Source organism: Orbilia oligospora (genome assembly GCF_000225545.1).
Source record: "Orbilia oligospora ATCC 24927 unplaced genomic scaffold scaffold00078, whole genome shotgun sequence".
Taxonomy (NCBI): Eukaryota; Fungi; Ascomycota; class Orbiliomycetes; order Orbiliales; family Orbiliaceae; genus Orbilia; species Orbilia oligospora.
Window position 1 is genome coordinate 437,733 of NW_011645635.1, and position 27,852 is coordinate 465,584.

Below are 27,852 nucleotides of genomic sequence, written 5' to 3' on the forward strand. Positions count from 1 at the left end.
TACTGTCGAGGCTTTCCCAAAGCTAGCGCCAGACGGTATAATCGACTATTCAATGTTGAATTTCAGATTTATAAAGAGACTAGTCTCGGTGAGACTAAACTTAATTTTATATCGATCTCAAGCACGGGGACAAGACCATCGTATAAATCCTCACTCGCAAATTTCAGGATATAAGAAGCCTACATAAAGCGGATTCGAGGCTAACATAAAGCTTGGATTGAAGCCCTACCTATTCAAAAATCAAAAAAAATACGGTGCTCCATCTTAATCTTCGTCGCTCTCACCCCCCAAGTCACTCTCACTCTCCAAGTCACTCTCACTCTCCAAGTCACTCTCACTCTCCAAACCACTCTCACGATCAGTTTGCTTTAAATAATCAATAAGAGTACCAATATTCCTCCCGTCTTCTCCCTCCGCATCCTCATCACCATCGTCGTCGTCAGTGCCATAATCATCCTCCTCACTATTCTCATCTATAGTTCCAAAGCTTATTCTCCTTCTCTTCCTCCTCGGGCCCTCACTTTCCTCCTCATCCTCCTCATCCTCCTCCCCCTCCTCCCCCCTCCTCCCCCTCCTCCCCCTCTTCCCCTTCTCCTTCATCTCCCCGAGGCCGAGAGTGTATATAATATACATTGTATTGGCGCGCATCTACCAGTGGGCGAACATCTTAAACAATCATCAGGATCGCAGTATCATTAGAGACCTGAAACCTACCCCTAGGCTTTCCAAACCAATATACGGAGACTGCTTACTTTGCTCGATTGGGGATAGGCCCACAGTATCTTGCCCACCAATAGTGAGCAGAAGATTCTTTGCGTACGCCGCAGCCGTTGCCGCAGCGTAATTCTGCCAGGTTTTGTCCTTATGGGAATCAGCATAATCGCAGATGCCTCGAATGGTGATACAGGGGAACGAGTCCAACCCTAAGAGTAATGTTAAACAGGAAACCATCGTTCACAATATATATGAGACTGGGATATACCTGCAGCTTCCATTTCGAAGCATATTATCTTGTGTTTTTGTGACAACTCGTCTCTCAGGATGGCGTCTCTCATTACTTGGTCAGCCGATCCAATAGTTCCATAATGTACCTCGGGAGCACTGTCATTTCGGTCTGGTCTCTTAACAAGGTTAACATCGAGGGGCCCGGAGCAAGAACACTCCCCACACGAGACCTTCTTATCCGGCGGGTTTTGGTGAATGACATTAGATTTAAACAACTTGTCGTTCTCCAAACCTGGATATTGGAATTTCTTTTTTATGACCCAGTTCTTCGAACTCGCAATCGACAGCATCCCAGGGATATCGCTAGCTTTTATTTTACCTCTAAGGGTATTGACTGCGGTTAATATTACATCCGGCGGGTTGTTAAGCTTTCCACCGATACGGAGGAACCCCTTTCCCTGCTCTGACTTGCCGAAATCATACTGCACAACAGCCTCCGTGGACTTTGAATCCAGGCTTACCACAACATCGCCGAGTCTGATATGTCGTCTGCCTTCAGAATCAAATTCCGCTGAGCCTTCATTCTCGGCTTCCATGCTCCCAGCGCTGTAATATGGCGCTCCGCCACCAATACCAACCATCAATCCGAATCTGATAGATTTGAAGCTGCGGATCATATCTCTTGCAACCGTCGCGGCGGATGCTTTGCCCGTTTTCCCTGCGGGTAGGGAAGCAATCACTACATTGTGATTACCGATACTGCCAAAGGTATAGCAATTTCCGTCTTGAAGTGAGGCTGCCCGAAGCTGTTCATGTTCGATGTCCAGCATGGCCCATTGCAGCCGTCAACTCCATTGGCAAAGCACATATCCACCCAACTGTGTAATCGTCGTGTTTAAACTTTGGAAGAGCTGTAGCCATATCTAGTCTAGCGACAAGCTCGTTTTTTAGGTCTGATACTGGGGTATACTGGTAGCGCTAAGTGATCCCGAGTAGCGGGATTATAGCAAGGCTTGGCTTCCCCCACCCGTAATATTAATCCTAGCTTCACAGGTATAAGGCATATATCAACGAGACCAGCATATATGCATATCATCTGTCATGTCTGTCATTTTTAATACATTGCTAATATTGTGGATCTATTTAAGAAGTATACTCAATTCTCTATTCGGATATACAGTGAGTGCGTCCTCGGCACCGTACGCCGTAAATTACGTATTTTCTGCGTGTACCAGGCTCTCTGGCGATCGAATGTACCTTGTCCATTCTTGCATCTGTTGAATAGATATTGATATAGGTATAGCCATCCTAAATAGGCCCCCCTGATTTATGTAGAAGCCGTATCTGTAAAGCCTTTAATCCTTAAATAAGTACCCCTCAACACGGACTATATCCACTCTACAGCCTAAATAAGACATATTTGGTATCACAGTATACTAGTATTATCTTAGTATAGTTGTTAGACGGGTGCTGAAATGAATATATATTATAATCGGTCACAGATTTAGGTCTGGGGGCTTAGCTTACTTAAGGCCACTTTCTGTTTTATCTCCGACCTATAATAATTTTAATATTTCGATATAGACAGAATTATACAAAGACGTTTGTAGTTTTAATTAGGTCCTTTGTTGAGTAGCTGCCTGTACAGGTATGAGGCCCTCCGAGATTATATTCCCTATAAACCACAAATTGATTAAAAAAAAATGATTAAATAGAGCTCTGACGTCCAGGCTACTAGGTATATAGTAAGGCACGCTAAGTCTACAATACGATAGAGCGCATATAAATTATCGATACTTCAGAGTGCTAGCAGGCATACCTAAGTATTGGTGCACAGTCGTAGAGATTCGAGTGGTGATTCCTTCTCGGTTTACCATTGCATCAACTTCGACATTTGGTTTAAATTTGCGTGTAAGTTAGCTTGCAGCAAGGATATATTTTAGGTTAAAACTTGGGGAGCTTAAATTTAAATGGCCGGCGCATTGGTCGTACTTGCTTCAAGTCGAGGCTACAAGTAGAAATACAGACTAATTTTTCTTTATAGAGCCGCTAGTCCTGCGAGTCGTTATTTGCCACCGATTACTAACTTTATGTTTAGGATTTGAAATCCCGTCGTCGAAGAGTATGGTCTTTGACGGTAACTTAAGCTATGCATACTACCTAGTATATCTTAGAGTTCGTAGTATATCTTAGAGTTCGACCGTTAAAGCTATCGTAGTCTTATGCATGTGATTTTCAACTCAAAGTGCAGAAAGGAAAGCAACCGATGTCCCTTTATCAAAGTTTATGATGCACATTTCTATCAAAGACATTCTGAAGGATATGCCTATTAAATTATATAACTCGGGGTAACAGCGTGCTTGTGATCGTCGTTTCTAAGACCTTTGGGCAACTTTGAAATCGGATAATGAGATAATATTTCCGTCATTTACTGCGTGTAGCGGAGTCTTTCGATTCTATTCTCTTCGCATCCTAGATATGAATCACGGAGTACGCAACGTATTGCAATATATACCGCATATAAAGTTACCGAATGAGTCGCTTCGTCACAGTATATTAACTTGCGGATGAATCAGATGCAATGTATAGTGGGAACCGTTTTTGGGCAAAGGGATCGAGTCGCTGAGAAATGGAATGTCGGCCAATATTAATGGCGATAGTGCTTCTCGCTCAAGGTACGATAAAAGACAAGGTTATATAATAGAAGGCCAGGGCTCTAGAGATCTAGAATTATCTGTTAAAATTCTCAAACTACCAATAATTGAAATTATTCGCAAAATCCACGAAGCTTCGAAGTTATTTTTCATTTAGCCCAAGTAGCTAAGTAGCCACAGAAGAATCAGCAGTTTACTCATTTTCGAGAGTGCATTCAATTCCAAGCATGCCACAGTCTCAAGTTACATTCGTTCAAACAACAGAGCAAGTTTCGCAATTTCTCTCTTGCGTTCCTCTAGGAGACACAAATGTCCCCTCTATCTATATCGATTTAGAGGGTATCGACTTATCCCGCCACGGGTATATCTCATTACTTCAAATATTTCTATTTCCCCTCTCACAGAATTTTATTCTTGATATCCACACCCTTGGCCACTCCGCCTTTACGACATCTTCCCCAGACGATCCATCGAGGACCTTTAAATCAATACTAGAAGATCCAAACATCCCCATTGTCTGCTACGATATTCGTGCCGACAATGATGCCTTATATAATCTTTATTCTATCTCACTCGCTAACGTGATCGACCTACAGCTATTGGAATTGGCTACACGACATGGATCACGTCGGCTATTGAATGGCCTATCTAGGTCGATTCAGTACTATCCCATTCTATCAGCATCCGAGAAATATGACTGGGTAGAGATCAAGGAAAGGGGACGGCGTCTGTTTGCTCCTGAAAGGGGTGGGAGTTATGAGATTTTCAATTCTCGGCCGCTACCAGACGACCTTTTGGAATATTGTGTGCAAGATGTGCAGCACTTACAAAAACTTTGGCAATACTTCAATTCAAGACTCGAAAAAATGGATAGCATCTGGAGGCAAAAAATACGTGATGAGACAGAAAGAAGGATATCACTTTGCAGGGACCGTGATTTTCAGGCTAAGGATAGAGGATTGGCCCTTGGACCCATCTCCTTCAGAATTTGACTTATCTTGGCTATTGTATGGATATAACGATGAATATTTTAGTGACCAGTCACAATAGCTCCAACCTCTGACTCCATCCTAGGATAGTTAGATCAAGTTACATTATTTAACCTTTTACCCCAGACTATTCAATTATGAATCTCCTCCATAGCTTCTAGAAGTATGAATATTTGGTAGTCTTCTGTGTTTGATTTATTATCCTAGCTATATATTCGATAGTTGTATTTCCAGAAATAAATCTATTAACGCAGGAAACCATATAAATCACAACAGAAGCGTTTATATCATGTAGAAAAGTTCCACACCCATCAAGGAGGATTTCTAGGCCAGAACAAACAATTCCAGAGCTCTACATAGGTAGTATGTAGTATAGGCTTAAAGAAGATGGTTCGAAACCAGTGCCCCTGATATATGTACCCTAAAAACCCAGTATCAGAAATTTCATTTAACCGGAGTACCGAAGTCGTATCCGATTTTTTTTTCTCTCTTGAGAATTGGGCCGTACATGTGTTGCTGAAGCAAAATGCAACGTAAAACCCGACTAAGCAGGCCGAAGTATATTAAAGTTATAAGCTTACTGGATCGATCAAAGGGACGCCTACTGCACTGTGAGGCGGTGGGAGGGAGGTTTATATAACTCTGACCGGGGGGGATTAAGTTGATTAGTCGGGCAACTCTCCGATGTCAGCATTGGCCATGGCCATGGTCTGACCGTATTCGGATTTCGCATTATGTTTGTTATATGCTTAATTAATTGAGTACACTGTGTCAAGTACAAGTTCCGATTGCAATTGATTGAGAGAGACATTTACTGGCATCGTCTCTATCATATAGCTACTGTTAGTATGTATTGTAATGTATTGTAATGTAATGTATTGTAATGTAATGTAATAGAATGTACAGCCTCCAACTTTGCAACTTAAGCTCGAACTCGAAAGTCTACATGGCGCCAGCGCAGCAGCAAGATAGTATCTAAACCAAACCATCACTGCACTCGACTCGTGCCGCAGGTCTCCATCGGTTAGAAGGAAAACCCTTCCACATCCTCCGTCCTCTATTGGCCAGCTGTATTCGTGAAACGGGCGGCGAATTTCTGAAATCTGTGCCCAAATCTGGCAAGGTTAGCTCGACTGGATGCAAACCCCAAACGTTAGTTAACCCAGAACCAAGCCCACCGGCAAGCCCAAGCTCAGGAGACAAGCAACGTAACCTTTAAGCAAGCGTCGTCTGCTCTGCAACTTCGAACCATCCATTCACTACCTATCTGTCGGTCGGTCTCGATGATACTGATAATTTCCCCGGGAAGTTGATATTTACACCCTCGAAATCTCCCAGCTTTTTAAGTTGAAGCGCTTTGCATTGGAATCAACGTGTTGGAGGATCATCATCAACCAGCAACGCATGGTGGGCTATCACTGAACGTCAAGTCAAGGCCTCTCCAACCAACCACCGCTCTCTCCAGCCATCTCCGGCCCCAATTCCTCTCGGTCAGCTTCATCAAGCCTCTTATCCCATCTACACGGTGGCTTGACATCTTCTGCCATGAAGTCTCTTCCCTGGCTGCTTTATGTGGCTGCTCAAGCTTCTACCCTTGTCCACCCGACACTTGCCCATTTCACTCCTCGCGACTACGATGCTTACGACTACTACGCCCTTCATCTACGATCCACCTCATCCCCTCATGATATCGCCAAAAGACTAGGTATCGAGTATGTCGAACCAATCGGCAGACTTGATGACCACCATCTCTTCCGAGTCCGTAAACGGGACGAGGATGTTGTGGAAACCCAGCTTCGAAGGCTGCGACTACGCAAGCGCGATGAGCTATCTGCTGAAGAAGCGGAACTCACGCGCGCAGTCCGGTTTTCGGAGAAACAGAAATTGAAGAAGCTGGTGAAGCGTACCCCACCAAAGCTTACGTCGCGAGACACTCACGAAAAGGGATCTGGTTCGTCATCCGAGGTTGCGGGTGGCCCTGGAGACAACAAATTCAAGAGCGATGACCCGAGTGGTGTCAAAGGTCTTTTCACGACCCTTGTGGATACTTTGAAAATTAATGATCCTATTTTCAAGGACCAGTGGCATTTAGTGAGTTAAAATATATCTTACGCAAAGGAGTGTATGTATTAGATTGCTAATCTACGGAAAGATCAATACAAGGGAAATCGGCCACGATGTCAATGTTGGAAGGCTATGGCTAGATGGTAAGCTCCTATTTTATAATGTGCTGACGTGACCTTTCTGATAACCTAATGCATAATATAGGAATCTTCGGCGAGAACGCTACTGTTGCCATCGTTGACGATGGCCTCGATTTTAAGAGCCACGATCTTGCTGAGAATTATGTAAGTCACAACTAGCACTCAATTCTTGCTGAAGTCATTGGCTAACACCCTAAACAGTTCAAGGAAGGATCGTGGGACTTCAATGACCCTGGGCCGGATCCCTTACCCCGTCTTTCGGATGACAGGCACGGAACAAGATGTGCTGGCGAGGTAGCGGCAGCTAGGAACGATGTGTGTGGTGTTGGAGTTGCATATAAAGCGAAAGTCGCTGGTATTCGGATTCTCTCTAAATCCATTACCGATGCCGACGAAGCCGTCGCACTGAATTATGCTTACGAGAAAAACAACATCTACTCTTGCAGTTGGGGTCCACCAGATGATGGCGTTGCCATGGATGCCCCTGGAATTCTTATTAAGAAGGCTATTCAGCAAGGCGTTCAAAAGGGTCGTGATGGCAAGGGTTCAATCTTTGTCTTCGCGTCTGGTAATGGTGCTGCTAATGGGGACAATTGCAATTTCGACGGTTATACGAATAGCATTTATAGCATTACCGTCGGCGCGATCGATCGTGCTGGTGCTCACCCTTACTACTCGGAGGAATGCTCTGCCAATCTTGTGGTTACCTACAGTAGTGGTTCTGGCACAGATGCCATCCATACTACAGATGTTGGTGTTAACAGTTGTTACACCATGCACGGCGGAACTTCTGCCGCTGCCCCCCTTGCCGCCGGCATTTTCGCTCTCGTCGTTTCTGTTCGACCGGACTTAACATGGCGAGATATGCAGTATCTTTGTGTTGAAGCTGCGGTCCCCGTCAACGAACAAGACCCCGATTGGGAGACTACCACCATTGGCAAGAAATTCAATCACAAATATGGATACGGCAAAATCGATGCTGTCAAATTAGTCGAAGCCGCTAAGGATTGGAAATTGGTCAAGCCCCAGGCGTGGTTCCATTCAGCTATGCTTCATGTCGACCGTGCGATCCCCGAAGGAGATAAGGGACTATCCACAACTATTGAAATTACGAAAGAGCACTTGGAAAATGCCAACCTTCAGAGGTTGGAGCATGTCACTGTCACCATGGACCTCAATCATACCCGTCGTGGAGATCTAGATGTCGACCTTATCAGCCCGAATGGACTTGTATCGAAAATCGCTGCTCAGCGCCCGAAAGACTCAAGCACTGAAGGATACAAAGAATGGACCTTTATGACCGTTAAACATTGGTAAGTCTAGTTTAATCAAAATAACCTAGTCACCACGTTATTAACAGCGAACTAGGGGCGAGAGCGGTATCGGGAAATGGACCATCGTTGTCAAAGACACTGTTCATCCTGAAAATCGGGGAACTCTCAACTGGTGGAGATTAAATCTCTGGGGGGAAGCTATTAACGGTCAAAAACAGAGGCTACATCCACTTCCAGGCGATGATGACGACGAAAACGATCCGTCCAAGGCTGTTCACTCAACGAGCACCGTCGGCGCAGTAACGACAAGTGTTTCCATAACGAGCAAGGCCCCTGTTTCCGGCAATCCATCGGATCACCCAGAGAGGCCAGTCAAAACCAAGACTTCGACTTCAGTTGAGCCTTTATCGACGATGCAAGATAGTAGCTCCAGCTCCAGCTCCAGCTCCAGCTCCAGTGCCACGGCGACTGCTGCTGAAGCCTCTGACTCAGCCGCTGCTACCGACACTGCAACTTCCACTGCTGAACCCGAAAGGGCCGGATTCATCCCATCATTTTTCCCTACGTTTGGCGTTAGTGCAGCCACTCAAGCCTGGATTTATGGTGCCATTGGATTCATCCTAGTCTTCGCGTGTGCACTCGGAGGATTCCTGTTCTGGCAACGAAAGAAGCACCAGGCCAACAAAGGTGCCATGGACGACTACGAATTTGCCAGACTGGCAGGTGGAGGTGATGATGATGAAGCTGCGGAGGGTCTTACCGGTGGCGGCCGACGCTCTAAGAGGAACCAAAGGGGTAGAGACTTGTACGATGCATTTGGAGAGAGCGACGAGGAAGATATGGGAGCTGGAAGAGCTTTTGGGGATGATGATGATGACGACGAGAAGCACCACGTCATAGGGGAAGATAGCGATGACGAAGTCGATAGTGGAGAGTCGTACGAAGATGTTCCTTCGGTAAGGCCTGGAGGCTCTGGGACTAGAATATTGTAAAATTGGTAACGGTTTTTTTTCTTCTTGTTTTCTACTTTCCCCCCTTCTTTCCAGTGTATAGATGTACGGGCCTTATCGGATCCTTGGAATTCGGGATACCCTTGTACAATTGTATTGTATTGGACCAAGTTCCCTATTCTTCTTTTCCTTGAAAAAAATACTTTTGGGCTTTTGGATTGAGATGATGACTTGTTCTCTTCTTATTATTATTATTTTCTTTTTTCTTGTTTGAGAAAGCACGCTTGTTGCCGTGGCCTTCTTTACGTGTATATCATTCTCTTATGGCTTTTTTTTCTCTTTCTTCCCTTCTTTCGGGACAGGTTTAATGATCTCTAGATAATGCATAGTACGTACGCGGATAACGTACATAAAAAATGGTGAAGCCAAGTAGCCTACCATACTGATATGATCATGTCAATTTGAAAAATTTTAAAAGTTGAAGTTGGTCTTCTTTTTTTTATGCTTTCTAGTTCCTTACCATCCCCTCACTTTATAAATTTACCTTAAGTTCTGTAACATAGATACTCAATTACTTTTTTAAATTTTGTTTTTTTTCATTCGAAAGCGAATAGTTTGAATGCTTATATACATACAAATACTTTTTTATTAACTTAAGACGTATGGTTGAAATACTTGCGTACAAGGAATTAGAAGAAGAGAAAGAGAAGAAAGAATAAAAGAAAGAAAAAAGTAAAAGAAAAACTCATGCTCCTCCTTTTTGTTATCCCGCCCCTTCTGCCGTTCATTTTTGATACACACATTAATCCAGTTTGATAAATTTTTTCCCTCCTGCTTTGTCTTTCGTGCCTGTCGGCCTGGTGTTTTGAGAAACTCGTTTTCTTCGTTAAAAGAATATGCAAAAGAAAGGAATGAAGGAAGGGAGGGAGGAAGGGAGGAAGAAATAAACGCTTGAGACGAGATGCATGTATGCACTGAAAAGTTATGCTGATGATGTTGAATAAAGAAAAGAAAAAATATTACGTTTAAACTCGATTTTAAACCCCCTTCCGCTCCAGACTCATTCGAGATATGACCCGATAAGTACCTAAGTAAGCTCCTATCATCCATAAACCCCACTTTAACCCTTCACCTCTAATGCATCGAGTACTGTTGGACCCTTCTGTAAAGCTAACTAGTGAGCTTCCCCCCTTTCTAAGTATTCTTTACCCTCCCGCTCTCCTCTTCGTACGGAATAGTCAAGCATTTAATCCCCAAATACCCACAGATCATATCGATCGTCTTAACTGCCCAGTTGAAGTATACTACGAGAGCGAAGACGAAGTAACCCCTAAGGTACCACAACTCCAGTCCTGCGCTGATGGTACCGTACCCCAGTAGTGGTGGGGTATTAACTAGGAAAGCGCCACCGATCAATGGTACTAGCATAACGGTCCAGTATGGGAACGGTTGGCGGAGGAGATGGGCTAGGATGACTTTTGTGGTCATGCGGCCGAAGGCGAAGGAAAGAGTGAGGCAAAATAGGACGATGTGGTTTTCGGAACGGAGGGTGGTGTATGGTGAGAAGGCCCAGGCGCAGCCGGCGGCGGTGAAGGTTAGGATTGGTGTCCATTCGAGGAATACGGGGAGGACTGGGAGGCCTTGGGCGCGGCGGGCGGAGACGACGTTTTTGACGCTAGATTGTTATTTTTTTGGTTAATATATATATGGATTTCTTTTTGGAAAGGAGGGTGGGGTGTTTATTTACCAGAAGGGGAGGTGGATGAAGATGAAGGTACTGAATATCACAGGAAACCATAGGTCTTTAAAGCTGTAATCATGGAATATCTCCTGGTAGCCAATGGTGTCTGCGATCTTTTCGTGCCAGATGTGAGGGCCGTAGACACCAGACAAGGCCATGCAAAGACAAGCGATTATGAGACCTTCCGTAGGACCATTGAAATATCCGAGGTAGAGGGTATGGGTGTGATATGTTTCCCAAGTTGAAAACCACATTGGAAGGATTGGGATTAGGGCGGTGAACCAGCCAGTTTTAGTATTTCCGAGACCCATGGCGGCGGTTTCGCAGAGACTGGCGAGGGTGCAGTTTAAGCTGTCGATGCCGTGGCTATACGGGTTGGTATTATTAGCTCCCGTTTTTTAATATAATGAGATACTATAGGGGAATTTTCGTACTCGAATAGTTCGCCCAATGGTGATGAGGATCCCGTTCTTCGAGCTTGCTTTCCATCGATGTTATCCATAGTCGAGTACCTGTTCCCACACATTAGCATCCAAACATTCTCTAACTTCTAGAGCCTATTGTATTATAATCCTACATCCATAATCCGAATGCAAAGCTGAAGTATAATATCGGATGTCCAGGTCCAACCAAGTCCGGCATGAATATAACCAGACATAGTACGTTAAATAGAATGGCGCCAAAGCCGATTAATGTGACCAAATTCGGTGCCATCCATTTTGGTAGCAGCTCAACAGCCCAGTTCCACTATACATAACCAATGAATATATGAGCATATCTCCATTTTTCTCCCTTTTCGAATATCGGTAAAGTCATCAATTGATGTTGCAGATTTGGGGGGGTGGTTCATACGTAGTGCCGGAGAATGTAGTTTGATACCAGCGACTGATCGACGGACTGGTATTTGTATTCTTTTAACGGTGCGAGTGGGTGGGTATCATCGTAGTCTTTCTTGTCGCCGGACCCTAGATTACAACATACCGGTTTAGTTTGTTGACCTAAAGACCAGGGTTGGGTAGTTCCGTACCATTGGTCACGAGCACTTTCTGCGCAGCCATCCGTCGAAACCGTCGCTTGTGATCGAGTAGCGTATCGATATCGTCTCTATCCAGGGGGAGTGTCTCGTTGATTCAGATAATAACCAAGTAACTTTGGGGGGTCGAAGATATGAAAAAAGAGATGAATCTCTAAGAGCTAGGACCCCGGTTTTATTATAATGGTTGGGAATCTTGGCCGGTTCGGTGTACGCAATCCAGATCTACAGGCAACGGTTGCAGAAGCTCACACGATCACATGCGCTGTTGGGAAGTTCGTCTCGAGTCTTGCGTTGTCCGAACTGACTGGTTTGGATTTATTTGGACCACGGTAACGTTAAGCTGATAATGCAATTGAGGAGGGCTTTGGTATGGGGTACAGACGGGACGATGGCGAGGGAGAAGAAGGGCCGATGATGCTTATCGGGCAGGCAGATTTGATTTCGATTGCTGTCCTGATCCCCTGAACATAACACGAGTTTCCCATTGCGTTTACGTGGATTCAATTAAACTCCTCTCGCTCGAAAGCAGAACAGAACAGAACAGAGACAGGGGTTCGCAGCACACAACAGCTTCTGGAAGTGTTCCTGGAGATGCAGGGCATTTGGGCTTGGCGTGCATGACTGGCCGAAGGCTTCTGGTTGGACCAGCCGCTTTTGATATCATTTTGGTGGTACAGGGAGGAAAGGTATCTCTCAAGCTTGTTTGATACTTCCGATAACTTGAAGCCTGGTATCCTTTTTTAAATCCGACTGTACGGCTGCGAGCCATGCTGCACGGTCCGTCATTTATTCTCCGTCTTTTCAAGTAGAATCGTAGTTACTCGATCGATGTATTGCACTGCATGCTGGTAAGTCAGCTCAGAAGGCCCTTTTTAACTCCACCGCATGAACAATGTTCCCTATTTTGACTTTCAGGGTGTCGCATTTCATCGTCAAATCGGATAACTCGGTTCGATTGCTCGAAATTGCAGTCAATATACCCTCGCACAGGTCTTTTGAGGGTTCCGTCAAGCTCCAACCAATGGAGACGTGAAACCCTTCACGTGTGGCTCCACGACTATCTGTCAGGTAGAGTTCCGGTTGATTGTGATTTTTCACGACATGATTGCATGTCGTCAGCAGTGATGACAACTAAGTATTCAAAATATCAGCATGCATGAATTGCCTTTATTATTATTATTTATTTTATTTTCTTTATTTTTATATTGATATTTATATTGAAGGATCCGCATAGGGTTCTTACCAATGTTCGTCGACATTGACCAAGCATCGGACTTGTAGCTCTCATAACCCAGAACCAGCGGGTGCGGTCTTGGTTTGGGACCCACTCCAAGCTTGTGAATCGGACATCAAAGCTGCGAAGTCCAATTAAAATGCACAAGTCAATATGGTATATAGCCTGGATCGAATTGCTTCGGTGGGAATCAACTAACCTCTGGACAGCACTTGCCTCTACTCCCTTTTCCAATTCCGCCACGAATCCATCTCGTTCCTCTGTTCTAAGGACGATCGGTCGCGACATGCTAATATGCAGCGGCAATTGGGTGCCTAAATCGCTGTACAGAAACGATTCCAACTTGAACTCTTCAGTGTGATGGAATTTTTCATAGTTCCCAATTGCTTCTGCTGCTACCTGGAGCAGACGACCAACCTTTCCGAGTTCTAGGGTGGTTAGGTGCCCTCGAGTATGTTAGTTTTTCGAGCTTAGTATCATGAACATATTGTTGTCATTTTGGTAAGTAGTTTAGATAGTTTCTTTAGTCAAAAGACTAAAACCGCAATAGAAGGCCGGAAGGGAAGAATAAAGAGGGAAATACGGGGAAGGACATACACTCAAAGTACAGGTGTGTCGGCCAGTTCCCTTCGACATGAGGAATGGCACGATGACGGCCGCCATGAGCTGACGGGTCGTCTTCCTTGGTCAATCTCGGAGCTGCAGTATAGAGGTCATAGAATTTAGACGGCAGGGGAGGTAAGCTCGCGCTGGAAGGTGGCTGCGATTGAGAGGGGCCAGCTTTGGAATCATCATCGTCGGAATCGGAATAATCTACTAAACCAAGGGATGGCTTCCTTTCATGTGCCATTTCAACGAATATACAATACCAGGTACCCAGGTAGCTGTCTATTGGGGGGCTAGTACCACGAATGAGAGGCCTGATGAGGAATGAAATTATGGTTGGTGGAGGGTTCTAGCGCTAGCTCTCCCAGCTAGCCAGCCAGGCCTTGCATTTTGGAGTTCATGGTCCGGTTAGTTAGCAAAACCCTTAGCTCAGAACAACACACAGCGAGACTGGTCAATGGGTTGCAGTCGCAAAATGCGGAGACGACAAAACAATGTCTTGGAGACATCATGAAACTCACTTCTTGTTTCGATATATTGCAGTGAGAGACGTGGCTATTTTCTCTAGTTCCACTTGACAGGTTGTACATGTACAATTGCACTGCTAGTATGCTTTCTATCAGAAGAACGTCACAGTCTCGATCGACACTATGGATATCTAGACGGGATCACAGACTAGCCCAAAGGCGTCGAGAGCAACGGCAAGTGCAAGTTCATGAAAGGGCATGGCTTAGTTGTTACATGCACGCACTTGGTCTGGAGGCGCACGCACTTATATTTCCAAGATGGTACGTATAAATATATATTCAACGATCTAAGTCTAGGTCAACATAGAAATTCATTGATCAATTGATGACTCTCGAATCTAAGTATGGGGAAGCCGCATTGAACTAATATTACTCTGTAGGGGGAAGTTGACGTCGACTTGTGATGAAAGCGGCGAGCCAATGCCAATCCAAGGCATGGGATTCAAAATTTAGACACATTTTAATATGATCAAAGTAGGCATCAGCCAATATTGGTTCTAGTGATGGGGAAATCCAGATCGATCGTGAGCCCATGCGGTAGATAAATAGTGAACGTACGTATAAGACTCTTTCAAGCGAAACTATTTTATTAAGATATCGTGAGCGAAACTAAGTCTCCGCTTGCAGCTAGGGAATTATTGGACGAGAAAGCTTTTTTCAGAATTCCTTTGGGATATATCGATACTTGTTCATCCAAAAAATGCCACTACTTGAAGATGTCTAAATTAGTCGTGGAGGGTTTAAACATTGACTACAGACCCCGTAGGTATACTTGTGATATGAATTTCCAATACCGGTATACCATGATCGAATACGCATTCATGGCCATGCAGGATGAGAGACTGGATGGCGAGATTGGCCTGATCTGATCCAGCCACGGGATAAAAGTAGACCGCACCCAAAAATCACCAGTACGTACTTCAAGATTCACTAAGATGTGCTCGAAACTTCAGGCGGCTCGAGGGGGGTCCTATGTGCAAAGTGAGCTCATATGATGGGATTTCGCTATCATAATGCCACCATGATCATTTGCTTATCGGGCAAATTCGCGAACGCCCTCCTGTGCAATAACAACTCTCTCGAGCCATTGCATGCATTTCATCGATCGATCGCTTCGTCTATAGATCTATTGTAATAGAAAATCAGTCGCCTTTGGAAGCCAAATATAAAAGCACCATATATATGTATTTATATTGTTCCTAACGATAGCCCTACTTCCAATCCAAATTGAGTTCCTAATCATGATATCATAGTATCCAGTGGTGGACTCTGTTGGTTGCTATTGTAGCACTCATTGGTAGTGATAGTATCAACAACAGAGCCGTCACCACAACTACTTAACTGGACTCATAAATTTTGATAAGGATGGCGATGCGAATGATAGTGGAAATTTGGTGGGCCAAAAAAGGCGGTCTTTAGCTCAAAGGACTTATCTTGACATGTACACATGCACGGTGAGTTTAGTAACTGATTGATTAGGAAATACCTATTAGAGAACCGTTTCCTCAGACACATTAGCGGGTATATAGCCTTAGAACCCGTTTCCCCAGTGGTATTAATATTAAATGTATACAGTGTCTTGGTGGTTCGTGGGGATGGGAAGCAATATTGTCGATCTCAGTGCAATTACTGAGGTGTTGGCTGAAACTTGGGAAGGATTCTTCAGTTTCCATAAAGCGATATATCTATAGATTTTCTAGGGATAGGGAGGAGCATAACTACGATTATCCACTCACATTAATTATAAAAGTTTTCGTCGGATAGTAAATATTTGGAGAAATTGAGTCTGTCAACGCAGCTCATAGTATATTAGATAACATTGTTAAGAAAATTTACTACAGTATTGACGAGAATTGAGAGTGTATGTCTAATCTTGAGAATTCTTTGCTAGAAATACTTACCATTAGTGCCACCAGCTCCATAGGACCTAGCCTTAAACCTAGACGCTCTAGTATCTGTATCAGCCCTAAACGCCTAGCCTATCTTTACCGATGAAGGTACCGTTTTCAGTTATATACCAGGGTGAGCATCAATAGGGGGAAATAATCGAACAGCACCCGCCTTAGTACTAGGTTATCGTTTATGTATTTAAATTGTATTGTAAATAGGTTCTAGAACTCTATGAGCCCATGGAGTGGTGCAGACTTCAACCATGTGCTTCTTCATTAGATGAGCTTTTTTGTTGCAAATAATGAGTTGTGCCAAGACTCTGACGACAAGAACTTCCCGATCCGGTTATCTAAGTGATCCCTCGAAGTTGGCTAAGCTAGCCTCGGGCAAAAAGTAAAAGCCTCGCGAATTTACTCCGGAAAATCACCCTTGTACTTTTTAAGGGTCCACAAGCACAACATTGTGACAGTGAATCGCCATGGTTGGTGAGTGTCCAATAGTCAATCAATATACTCGAGACACAAGTAAACCAATTCACCGGCATTACGCCGCCAATCCAAAGGGAACGTTGCACAGGGTCCAGAGCTTGGGCTACCATGGAAAGCTTCGGAATTGATCTTCGAAACAATGACTTCAGGATGTTAACATAGAACAGAACATCGATTTCCAAAGAATCTGGATTTTCGGTTCGGATGGTCAAGGAGGGCGGGCTGATGCCACTGTGCTATCATTTTTGCCTGTGTCAGCCCCACAATCCACAGCAGCCGTCAGGTTAAACCCATGTCTAGCGGCTTTTCATTTGCCGCATCACACCAGGGTTCACGAATCTTGGATTTGTGTGTAGTCGTCGCACAGCCGTGAATGGGATACGAGAGCGTGCGCGGGCACACGAAATTCAAGCAAGAGCGGCCAGGTACCGCCTAGCTAATTTTTTCCTTTTGTACTTGTACCTCTGTCGAGATTCTTCTGATTCTGCAGTCATTAGGGGATAGCGGTCCGGATAAAAGATAGGCAACCCCATAAGCACCTCTGTCGGAATCGAGTCAAATCCAAAAAACCCCTCCTCCACTTCGTAGTTTGTCGGAGAGCATACCTAAGTGTACATAACCATGTCGTAGCTTTAAGGTTTTTTTGCTTCTGGTTGCGCTGCATTCATCCATTCGAGGCTGCAAACTTCAAAGAGTTTTTTGCTACTCGTTTGACGCCCGAAGAATTTTTGTGGCTTTTGGGATGGGAATCACATCCGTATGACCAGAGAAGCGGTAAACTCAGGTCACCTGCAGCACACATGCCTTGGTAATCCAGTCACCCGGCTGTGTGATGGATGAACGACCAAAGGAGGAGTTCACACAGCCTTTGATTGGAGAAAGAAAAGTTGGAGAAGCTCAAAAGGGGCCTAGAGTAAACTAGTCAGCGTGGGAAAAAAAGGGTCTTTCGGGGTACATGACCAGGGTGATACATTCAAACATGGAGGGGTTCCTGTCTTGCGTGGAGTAGCTAGCTAAGGACAATGTCGACGAAGGCGAGACGAGGGGATTGTCCGCAGAACCCGGCGTTCTGGCGTCGTCGGGAAGAAGCAATTTAATTTGACAAATGTCTCCTAAGTAGAGTCTCGTCGTCGTCAGTTATTGGAAAAGAAGTAATTAAAATAAGTACTTTTTTTATATTAAATACCATGCAAGGTAGCGGTACAAATATTAGCTTAGTTCCTTACTTTACCTGCGTACATATGCTTATCAAGAGAGTACTTGACATACCTACATACCTCATTAATTTTGGCCTTCACTTGAGTACCTTCTGCTGCGAGGGCATCGACGAGAAATTCGAAAGAGAGTGAGAGAGTGGATGAGTAAGTATCTGAGAGTGAGAGTGAGGGTGAGTGAGTGAGTGAGTGAGTGAGTGCTAAATTAGGTGGAAGGTCGTAGGTACAGTCTACGTCTATCAATCCAAATACTTCCACATATATTATATTGATCGTTGTGCCCACCGCTTTCGGACCTCCTCTTCCCTTTCTCCTTCTTATTCTTCCTTTTTCTAACTATCGACTCTTCTTCTTCTTCCTTTTCTCCTTCTCCTTCCTCTATTTTCTCATCCGACCTTTACTCATCACTCGACTGGATTATTCATCTCTATCCGACCTCATACGACTGTCATCCTCTCCTTGAACCGCTTTTTCCTTATCCGACTTGCAGAACTCCATCCAACCTAAACCAATCCCCTGCTGTGTTTGTCCGTTTTCCCCAGAAAAACAGCATTCTCACCAACCAGGGCCGTTCCAGTTGCAGCGCTGATAACCGGACTATTTTCGCATCTGTCACCAATATTACTTCACGCCGCTGACGACAATCAGACCTGTCATCGAGTGAATCCCCACAACCTTTTTTTTTTAAAAAAAAATTATTATTAAACAAAAAAGAAGAAGGACTCTTCAATATGGCTTGGGGGAGCACTACCCCTCCACGAAAAGAAGGGGACACCAGCTGGGTAAGTTGCTAGTTGCTAGTTTTGTTCCTCTTCTTTATCCATCCTCCCATTCTTCCATCCAGTTTGTCCTTTACTTTCTACCTTTCCTTTTACCTTTGAGCTCTTCTGCCTGCAGCCTGGGGCTTGTCGGAATCAGTCTTTTGTGGGCGACTTCCCTCGGACGATACCCGGCTGGAGGAGCTTGCTTCAGGAAGCCGCAGGGAGCAAAGGCAAACCTGCAGGGGAGCAGGGAACATTCTGAGTCGTCAGACAGCACTATCGTCGTTTTGCATTGGTCAACTGACTAACATGCTCCACCATCTTTCCCTTTCAGGCCCAAGAATACCTGTTGGACCCTTTAAATGCTGTGGAGGCATATCAAACAGCCCAGACAGGCGGCCAATACAATAATCAGGTTCCGACACAACACAAAACCCTCACAGTCGAACAGTATCTTGCTGCCAATTCGAAACCGTCTGAATCTGCAGCTGGATCTTCTGGGGTAACCCGTTCTCGTTCTCTGTTGTCGCGTAGTGGCTCCAAGAGGGACAAGAAGAAGAACAAGCAGGAAGATATCGAGTTACAAGATACATTAGCATCTGTCGGCCAGGTGCGACGGACAACGTCAATCCGTGACAAGTTGATTCGCCGGTTTACCGATGATGGGAAGGATCCTGATAGGCGACAGAGGCCGTTGCGTCCGCTTAATGAGGTCTCCGATAAAGAAATTTCCCGCATGGGAAACACGGTCTCGCCACGGGGACCACGATTGTCGACTCCAGCTCCTGTCCCGGAAAAAATTCCCGACCTCCAGAACCAGCAGGACAATAATGACCTGCAGAACCAAGAAAATAGGCCGGTCTCAAAGCGAGTAGAGGATAGATGGTCCAATAATCCGTTCCGGGATGCACTCCTAGCTGCGGAAAATCAAGAGAATCGGGAGAATATCTCTCCTCCCAGAAGCCCAAATGCAAATCAGAGATCTCCACTCTCTCCGACAAATCCGTTCCGTAGGGCAGGAGAAGGTTCTTCTCTTCCAGTCCAGGCGCCACTTCGACACCATACCCGAACCCCTCAACCGCGGGGCACTATGTACCGTAGTGATGGTCCTCGTGTGCCCGTTAGGCCACATTCCAGACTTGAAGCCAAACCCCGTTCTGGAATCCAGCGCGTTCCAGCGGCTGATACAATAGACTCACTCGATACCAGCTTTGGGATCTTTACTTTCCACCATGAAGGGCCATATGATGCAACTTTGTCCCATCGAAATCGCAATCCGTTAAAGTCGCCAGTACACGCCACTAGATACGGCAATGCGATGGCATTAAGAGCAACCGCTCCTGAGGATATCCAAAACAGCATACAATTTGGTCGTCCTCTCGAGGGTGTTGCCGCTTTCCCCCCAGGGACACACGTTACTGGCGGTGTTCTTGAGTACGAGGGTACGTTGTGAATTGTGATCTGTAGTAGCCTAGAGAGAAGCTGATTAGTCGATATAGAATACGATGTCAACCGTAAAGATGGTAATTATCGTCGATACGCTGGAGAGGTAAACTAGAAACCCCTTTTTCCCGTGGCATACCAACCTAGTCGAATGCTAACAAAGCCTTTAGAAATACCGAGATGAAGACCTGAAGGGAAAAGGTATTGAAGGTTACGATGGTGACCTTGCTGCTAAGAAAGAAAAGGAAGCCAAACATCGACGAGGAAAGAGCTTGGATACCGCAACCGGCAGGTCTGGGGATGTCCTGACACCCCTTGATCCCGTTACCTCCCCCGTCCGTCGAAATGGCAGTACCGCAGGAAGACTCGAGGGCGCTGCAGCCAAATTCAAACGAACATTCTCTATCAAACGCAAGGAGAAGAAGACAGATGATGTCTAGCCGCCATCATCCACACCAATCTTGCAAGAATATCGAAACAGCTCTAGCCGCCCAAAGACGCCAAAAATTAAAAAATTCATATCGAAATGCAAGTCAATGACCGTTCTTCAGTGGCTTGGATGAATTAAACGATTTTATACACTTGGTCCTTATACGACGCTAAGAGACACCGACACTCATCATTCATTCATACACTTTACGATACACAACTTGTCAGACTCTACCACCATCCTCTTGGTTACAACAATGATGAGTTTCATGTTCTCTTTCTGTCAGCCGGTCCCCTTGTTCCTTTTTTTTTTTTCCCTTTTGACATCCTTTGGATTCAAATATTTATTTCGCACTTCCCCTTGGTAACAGCCTCTCCTTTCATTCACGAAACATCTTTCTTCCTCCTTGTGTCCTGAGCTACCCGGCCTGATAAGCCGAGACCCAACATGCATACATCTATCATTATCCCTCTCACCTTTCCTTCTCGTCTCACCTCTCCTTTTTTTCTTTATTCTTCTACCTCTATTCCATCCCCTTCTTTCTGTTTATGCTCCTGGTCTTGTTTGAATGTGCGACGGAGTGGGCCGCTCGATCCTTTCATGGTTGGGTTAATTGTTTTCATGGATACAAATTAAGAAACTTTCTACGGCTGGGCCTTTGCTTTTTCTTTGTGCACCGTTTCTTCTTTTTGCAAGAGTTTTGGCGATACAAAAGCGTTTTTTTTCTTTCCTTTCCGTGGTTGCCTATTGTTTTTGTGTTTTCGGGTTTGTGAGCTTTTCTGTTGGGATTACACGGTGTACATTATAGGAATGGGTTGAATACAATATCTGAACAGTGTTCCACATTATGAATATATATATGCCTAAGGAACAGACATGCTAGTTACTTAAGTACTTAATTAGTGAGCATTAGAATCGAAGCTAACGTTTGTTCCGCCTATGATTCCTTCCTCCTTTCCCATTGGAGGGCTCTTTTACCCTTCCCCTCTTTTATTTCTGTATCCTCTGCTCCTTTCACCCCTTTCCCTTGTCCCTTTGGGGTGTTATCTAATCCTTTCTTATGGAGAACGTCTTTGTCACCGACCAGATGTGCAGGAGCTTCCCGGTCGTGGACGGCCTTTTGGATTGCGGATTTTGTGTCTTCGGCGAGAGGTGGCGGCGGGGTTGTTGGAGGGGGCATTTTGACGCCGACTGGTGGGTTTGAGTAGACATTGTTTTTTTAGCGTGGGTTCATCTTTTGAGGGGGGACATGGGTGTATTGGATATGATAGAAGGGGGGACTTACTTGGGTTACTTGAACCGCATGGGATGTTTATAGACATGGTGTGATGAGGTCGAGGTTTAATAATATTAGAGTGGTAGTGTGTTGGTAGGTCAGAATGCAACAAGTGATAAAATGTTGAAGTGGAACTTGTAATTATGTCGTTGGAAGTTCTGATAAATTTTTTTCTTTTAACAATAAAAAAAAATCATATGATGAGGAAGCAGGTACCTAGTATCATTGATACGAGTGTATACAGATGTTTAAACTCGGGGCGCATTGTAATACATACATGCATGGCTAATCAATAGATGGTGTGGTTTCCAGCAGTAATTTGAGCGACACATTTGTGACGTCAGGTTTTAGTAATTGTGCGCAGGATGGTATTGCAAGGTCAATTTTATTGCACTAAAGTACATAAGTACTTAGGTACTAACTTAAGTAGGGACTTAATTACATTGGAAGTGGCAGTAGATTGTACAACCAGGTGGGCAGCTAGTGTTTTATATCAGTTAATATCATGGTATTCGATTCTAATTTGAGCACTAGTTGGATGGATTGTATATGATATTATTTCGAACTATTCTGAATCATCGTGTGTTACAGGCTTGTACAAAACTTGAATATCGAAGATCTCTGGTGTGCTCTGGGATCGATACCCAGTAAACTGGGCATGATAAACTTAGAAGTGAGTGCGTGCTTCCGTGGAGGTTCACTTTGAAAGAATTATACTATAACGATCCTATATAGGGGTTTATGAGAATACTAATCACTCGCAGCGGGCATGTAAATTGTAATTAACTAAGTATTTCAACTTAAATCCAAGGCATATGATTTTATTGATACCTTATAACTACTGTCTTTGCTATTCTCGTCAGTATCCCTATGCATGAAATGCTTAAAGGCATAGTCACATGCATACCAAAGTTCATGGTCCCTAAATAAAACCGAGAGGGTACAATGTCTTATGCTCAAATAACGATTTTCAGAAAGTTAAAAAGTATACACAAATGTTTTGGTGTGCTCAGTAACGTTTTAGAACTAGACCAATACACAAATATTGTATTAAAGGTTATAGTCTAGATACTTACCTACCTAAGTACTAATACCCTGTGCTAACCTCAAGGAAACGTGATAGCCTAAATTTATAAATTTAGATACCAATATCCCTATTAACTCCGGGGCTATATATAGCTTAGACTTTCAGAAACATTCATTCTCTTATACTTTGTTGCTTTCCAGCATTATTCCTTCGTTAAGTTCCTTCCCTTCTCTTTTTGACATTCGTCCTCCAAGATGACCTTATAGTTACTTAATTATGTCTTTCATGAATATATAGATTCGTCAACATGGAAAAATTAATGGATCGGTGAACTACGTCACCTCTATGGACCCGTTTTGCAAAAGGTAGTTGAAGAAATATTTCATCATATAGCTATATAGCTATAGAATCGTCGTCGTCGCTGGTTCGGAACATTTATAATTAACCCGCATGCCAAGAGAATTAATCAATTAACATCTAATTAGATTACCCACGCGACATCAGATTTACAAATTAACGAGATCTATAGGTAGGATCCTAGGAAGGCTTCAGGGGTGGGGTTCTCTTCCTGATCGAATTGCTTCGTGTATATATATGTTTGGTGTCAAAAGACGGTGAATTCCGTACAGAAGCTACATGGAGTCTAAATTTATATTCTTATTGTAACATTTCATTCAGTATATTTCGCTCTTACTGTACAGGGGACTATAAAAACCACAGGACGGATATAAGAGAGAAAGAAACTTGAGTAGAAAAACGGATGAAAGGGTGGAAGGAAGTGGGGGGAGGGGGGAGGGAGGGAGGAAAAAGAAAGGCGGGAGCATAAAGGAAAACCAGCCAAAGTTCGGGAAATCTTTTGCGCCTGTTTATGCATGCACCTTTGAGAAACCTGAAAAAAAAAAAAAGAAAGAACGAACAGAAAAAGAAATAATCTCGACGTAAGAGAGAAGAAAAGGAAAAGAAAGGACAAAGGAAAAGGTTACGGATTTCTTAGAGAAACCCCTCCTCTTCTACCCGTGGTTGGACCACCGGAGTGTTAAGGAAGGGAAATAGACATTTGTTAACAAACAGCAAAATACCTCCACGGTTTTACACGGAAGAAAGATGTTTACATAAAATGGCAGTTTCGTCAAAGTCGGTCTATCATTTTCTCAGTCGTTTCGTTGGCACGCATCAGGACGTATCATCAGTGAGTACATGATTGTGGGGAGAAGCAGGGAGGGGGAATATAGTATGGCTAGGATACACTATTAGCTACGATCACTAGGAAAGAGTTATGGGCGACAAAGAGGGCGGGTTGTGGTTATAGAGATGTTGAAGAGGACCTGATGATGTGATGGTTTGAGAGTAGGGTATCTAGGCGGTGGAGGTTGAGGGTGGGACATTGTTCTGGCCAGGTTGGGCGGTCTGCTGTGCTGCCGCCTGGCGAACTGGGGCGAAATAACTATGAGCCATCGCTTCTTTGGCCGTCAATCGTTCCTGTAAATGATGGCGATTAGTTGATATCCCTGGAAAGGCTGGAATCGCGATTTCAAAAATTACCTGATGGTCATATCGGAGAAGTTTGTCAAGGAAATCCAAAGCATCATTGCTCACAAATCTCTGATTCTCCGCATTGACGAAATGGTGCCAACTCTTCTTCGGGTACCTCGATAGAATATCATTATATTGCGGATCGAGTTCGATGTCGTACTTATCAAGATAGTCGAAGAGCTCTTCTGTGCCAAGCACCTTCGCGATCTTGACCAGCTGATCAGAGTTAGAATTGCCATGGAAAAAGGGTTCTTTTCGGAATATCATAGACGCGAACATCGCACCGAGCGACCACATGTCAAGGGAGTAGTCATATTCCTGGAAATCAACAAGCAGTTCGGGCCCCTTGAAATAGCGAGATGCCACACGAACGTTGTATTCAGTTTCAGGGTGATAAAACTCCGCAAGACCCCAGTCAATCAGTCTCAACTATGAATTTATTAGTTCCCTATCCCCAACATATCAACCGTAGGGCTCTTACCTTTCGCTTCTCATGATCGATCATAACGTTATGAGGCTTGACGTCCCGATGCATGATCCCTTTACTATGGCAGAAATCTAAAGCCTATTATAAATTAATATTTGCAGGTCGATTAGAGCCAAAATTTCAAAGTTTGCTCACCTTTAACAGCTCGTATATGTAGAACCTCACATCGTAATCTGTGAATTTGGGATACAGACTTCTGAAGTCTGTATTATTCACGGATTCGAAAATCAGGGAAGGTGTCTTGCTCTGAGTATGTATCGTTAGCTATCAAGTAGAATGGTCGTGGGGATATCGGAATTCAGGGCTACCTGGGCGTCCCTAACTACATCCAAAAGCGCGACAATATTTGGACCACCTGAAAGGTTTTGGAGGATCTTGATTTCTCTCTTTATCTTCTTCTTCTTAACCGGTTTGAGGACCTTGATCACACACTGCTGGTGGTTGACGATATTGATACCCTCGAAGACCTCGGAATATTTGCCGCGACCTGCGTGAAACATGACCAATTAGCGATCCGAGCTACCGTGGCATGCATTCTCGTCCGGGGAACGCTCCCAATAATGACGAGATGGTCCACGTAGGTGCCGGAAAGAGAGGATCCCCCATACCTATCTTCCGAATGATTTCATAGTTCTCGAGAACCCCCCAAGATATATTGACAGCATCGTAGTCCCAATAGCTCCTCGGCATGTTCGAGTTGACGTCTGCGTAAACTCGTGCTTGTGACATTTTGACGGTTGAAAGATGTGACTTTGATTGCTTCCTACGATCTTCAAAGTTGGATGACTGGAAGAGAAGGATCCAAAATCAGACTATGTGTCCCCGGAGAACTGAAAGATTGTAGCGGCGTGAGGGAGAGTTCCAGATAGTATGTACCTCAGACAGCTCTAGGCCTAAAAGATGCTTAACATGTGCAGATAGCTCTCGAGAGGGCTGCCAAGGCTTTCGATGGAGACAAAGCGTAGCGCCAACAGCAGGACGGCGGTTGGAGGCGAAGAGCCGTCGGAGAAGAGGACCCTTGACGAGCGAGGGTGCAACAGAAGTCGTGATGTGATGAAAGACGGGTGTATGTGGCAGAGAAAGGTTCTGGGCCTTTTCTGAGTGATCGCGCGGGGTTGAGGGTTATCGTCTGGTCAAATCCTGCTGAGAGTTCTGGGAAGGACTCGCGGCTTCGTGAATGACTAAGCTAGCGAAACAGCCACTCCTCCTACAGGTTCCGATGGGATGAAGTTCAAGGAGAGGAGGAGAAGGAAGGGAGGTTGAAGAGCCTTTCCTCGGTGTAGGAGCTAGGACAGACAGGACGGTAGCTGGCCAATGAGTGGTGTCGTTTGAACGATAGGCGGGCTGCAAGGTGCTCGAGTTAGGACCAAAAGAATTTTGGCAGCCGGAAGACAGGCAGGCCTATTCTTACAAGGACAGCGTCCGAATAGGCAGGCACTGTCCCAATACAAAGGACGGGATCTAGACCGGCTTACCTGATAAGTACTTAGGGAGTATCAGTACTTAGCTGGCTCGGGCGCAGCAAAGCGATAGATAATTGGGAGGGTGTTTTCTTTGAAGCTGACCTGTGGCGGCCGGGTTGACGGTTGACCTGTGGCGATGTCGAGTTGAGGTGGTTGTACTGTCTACGGCAGTGTCTTGTGCATACTTCCACACCTCAACCTTCTCTATCGGTTCAATTACTCAGGTTTAGTATATTTATAGATAGGTACCTATGTATATAATATAGTCTCTGCGGTGTTCACAAGAGCTGCTCCGATTTCATTCTTCTTTAATTTATCTTCATTACACCCAGCGACAAATTTTGTCTCCATGGCTCTATACCGAAGTGAAGTACCATCTGGACACAGAGTCTGGGAATTGTGTTGTGCGACGGGCGCTACGTAATTAACCTTGACTGGATCGAATTCGAGCCGATGCATGCTCATACCATGCATATCAATATACATCATCACCAGCAGCCGGCTCAGTTGTACCGTTGATCACATAGCAGTTACAGGTCGACTCGATTCTTTTGCAGATACAGACCTGAATCGAACGGAGGTTCCAATATGCTGGAGTCACACGAGCCTGGATAACCAAGTATCTGATCGCGATATATCACATTACACTGTTCTGATATCACACGTAACCCCTCACCTTACCTCGCGCCTCAAATCAACTCCTCGTCCGCTGCCTTTCACATATTATACTACTTAAAGGGTACTTAAGTAGCTATGAGGTGCTGGTCCGCCATTTCGACGTTGGTTACATTCGCATTCTTCATCATCTCATTCGCAGCCGCTGTCCTCCCAGTCGCTAATTTCGGTCCTTCGAAGAATCCTCAAAATCCGTTTGTAGATATGGATAACTCTCAAAATAACCCCATGACGGGGGATTCCGGTGTTCCAATAGTCTCCGATGCCCTCTCGGTGCAGAGAGATGTATCGATCTTCTCAGAAATCGTCCGGGGCCTAACAAACCACCAGATTCTTGACCGCCTTGAGGATAAAGGTCAAAATACCACTATTTTAGGTACTAGTTAAATATTCCTTTGCTTGCATAGAATCCGTGGCTTCATATATTATATACATGATACTAACAATATGGGATCTTTCTATCGGAGTAGCTCCTCTTAATTCCGCCATGCGAGCCCTCCCGAGAAAACCATGGGAGGACCCTGATCCAAGAAACAATGTCGAAGGAGCCTTCTTCGGCCATGAGGGTGAGAAAAAGGCTGCCGCCAATCTCGAGCGATTCGTCAAGGCCCATGTTGTCCCCGTATCTCCCTTCAAGGAGAACGAAAAGGTTCAGACTCTCGAGGGTACTACTGTTTGGTGGACGACTGAGAATGGAATCACTAAACTCTACCCAGGCGGAATCGAAGTCAAGGAGGTCAAAAACCCAGTTCCAAACGGTCAGATTTGGACCCTGAAGGGCGTGGTACCATACTAGTCTTGTGTCCGTACCATGCTATCAGATTAGAAGATTTTTTCTTTCTGGGGTTAGATCTGCCCTTTTAGTAGTAAATATTCCGGGTGTTATGAAATTTATAATTCGAATGTTCCTTGATCGATGCGTGATGGTCGATGCATTATGTTTAGCCCTGCTTTATACCTGGAATATCTTGTGGTAATTTCCTGGAGAGCTATCGGTTTGCATTT

At 44.7% G+C, this 27,852-nt stretch overlaps 9 protein-coding genes across 9 annotated transcripts; 4 read left to right on the forward strand and 5 right to left on the reverse strand.

Moving 5' to 3' along the window:
- Positions 1-264: 264 nt before the first annotated feature.
- Positions 265-1,775, reverse strand: AOL_s00078g134 (uncharacterized protein; the record flags this gene model as incomplete). Its single annotated transcript, XM_011123397.1, has 3 exons — positions 265-648; positions 715-923; positions 983-1,775. 3 exons carry the CDS (start codon positions 1,773-1,775, stop codon positions 265-267), a joined length of 1,386 nt encoding a protein of 461 aa, XP_011121699.1.
- Positions 1,776-3,826: 2,051 nt separating this feature from the next.
- AOL_s00078g135 (uncharacterized protein) lies at positions 3,827-4,591 on the forward strand (the record flags this gene model as incomplete). Its single annotated transcript, XM_011123398.1, has 1 exon — positions 3,827-4,591. One exon carries the CDS (start codon positions 3,827-3,829, stop codon positions 4,589-4,591), a length of 765 nt encoding a protein of 254 aa, XP_011121700.1.
- Positions 4,592-6,133: 1,542 nt separating this feature from the next.
- Positions 6,134-9,058, forward strand: AOL_s00078g136 (uncharacterized protein; the record flags this gene model as incomplete). Its single annotated transcript, XM_011123399.1, has 5 exons — positions 6,134-6,679; positions 6,741-6,795; positions 6,857-6,936; positions 6,994-8,105; positions 8,161-9,058. 5 exons carry the CDS (start codon positions 6,134-6,136, stop codon positions 9,056-9,058), a joined length of 2,691 nt encoding a protein of 896 aa, XP_011121701.1.
- Positions 9,059-10,210: 1,152 nt separating this feature from the next.
- Positions 10,211-11,815, reverse strand: AOL_s00078g137 (uncharacterized protein; the record flags this gene model as incomplete). Its single annotated transcript, XM_011123400.1, has 6 exons — positions 10,211-10,691; positions 10,764-11,123; positions 11,192-11,269; positions 11,335-11,504; positions 11,610-11,722; positions 11,785-11,815. 6 exons carry the CDS (start codon positions 11,813-11,815, stop codon positions 10,211-10,213), a joined length of 1,233 nt encoding a protein of 410 aa, XP_011121702.1.
- An 836-nt stretch (positions 11,816-12,651) lies between these two features.
- AOL_s00078g138 (uncharacterized protein) lies at positions 12,652-13,877 on the reverse strand (the record flags this gene model as incomplete). The annotated part of the gene is made up of 4 exons (XM_011123401.1): positions 12,652-12,924; positions 13,037-13,148; positions 13,227-13,473; positions 13,625-13,877. The coding sequence occupies 4 exons, from the start codon at positions 13,875-13,877 to the stop codon at positions 12,652-12,654; spliced, it is 885 nt and encodes a 294-aa protein (XP_011121703.1).
- A 4,606-nt stretch (positions 13,878-18,483) lies between these two features.
- On the forward strand, positions 18,484-20,396 carry AOL_s00078g139 (uncharacterized protein; the record flags this gene model as incomplete). The annotated part of the gene is made up of 4 exons (XM_011123402.1): positions 18,484-18,534; positions 18,848-19,955; positions 20,013-20,062; positions 20,127-20,396. The coding sequence occupies 4 exons, from the start codon at positions 18,484-18,486 to the stop codon at positions 20,394-20,396; spliced, it is 1,479 nt and encodes a 492-aa protein (XP_011121704.1).
- A 927-nt stretch (positions 20,397-21,323) lies between these two features.
- On the reverse strand, positions 21,324-21,708 carry AOL_s00078g140 (uncharacterized protein; the record flags this gene model as incomplete). The annotated part of the gene is made up of 2 exons (XM_011123403.1): positions 21,324-21,577; positions 21,672-21,708. The coding sequence occupies 2 exons, from the start codon at positions 21,706-21,708 to the stop codon at positions 21,324-21,326; spliced, it is 291 nt and encodes a 96-aa protein (XP_011121705.1).
- Positions 21,709-24,045: 2,337 nt separating this feature from the next.
- Positions 24,046-25,438, reverse strand: AOL_s00078g141 (uncharacterized protein; the record flags this gene model as incomplete). The annotated part of the gene is made up of 6 exons (XM_011123404.1): positions 24,046-24,168; positions 24,232-24,651; positions 24,704-24,787; positions 24,845-24,955; positions 25,018-25,196; positions 25,318-25,438. 6 exons carry the CDS (start codon positions 25,436-25,438, stop codon positions 24,046-24,048), a joined length of 1,038 nt encoding a protein of 345 aa, XP_011121706.1.
- A 1,487-nt stretch (positions 25,439-26,925) lies between these two features.
- On the forward strand, positions 26,926-27,643 carry AOL_s00078g142 (uncharacterized protein; the record flags this gene model as incomplete). Its single annotated transcript, XM_011123405.1, has 2 exons — positions 26,926-27,223; positions 27,318-27,643. 2 exons carry the CDS (start codon positions 26,926-26,928, stop codon positions 27,641-27,643), a joined length of 624 nt encoding a protein of 207 aa, XP_011121707.1.
- Positions 27,644-27,852: the final 209 nt, after the last annotated feature.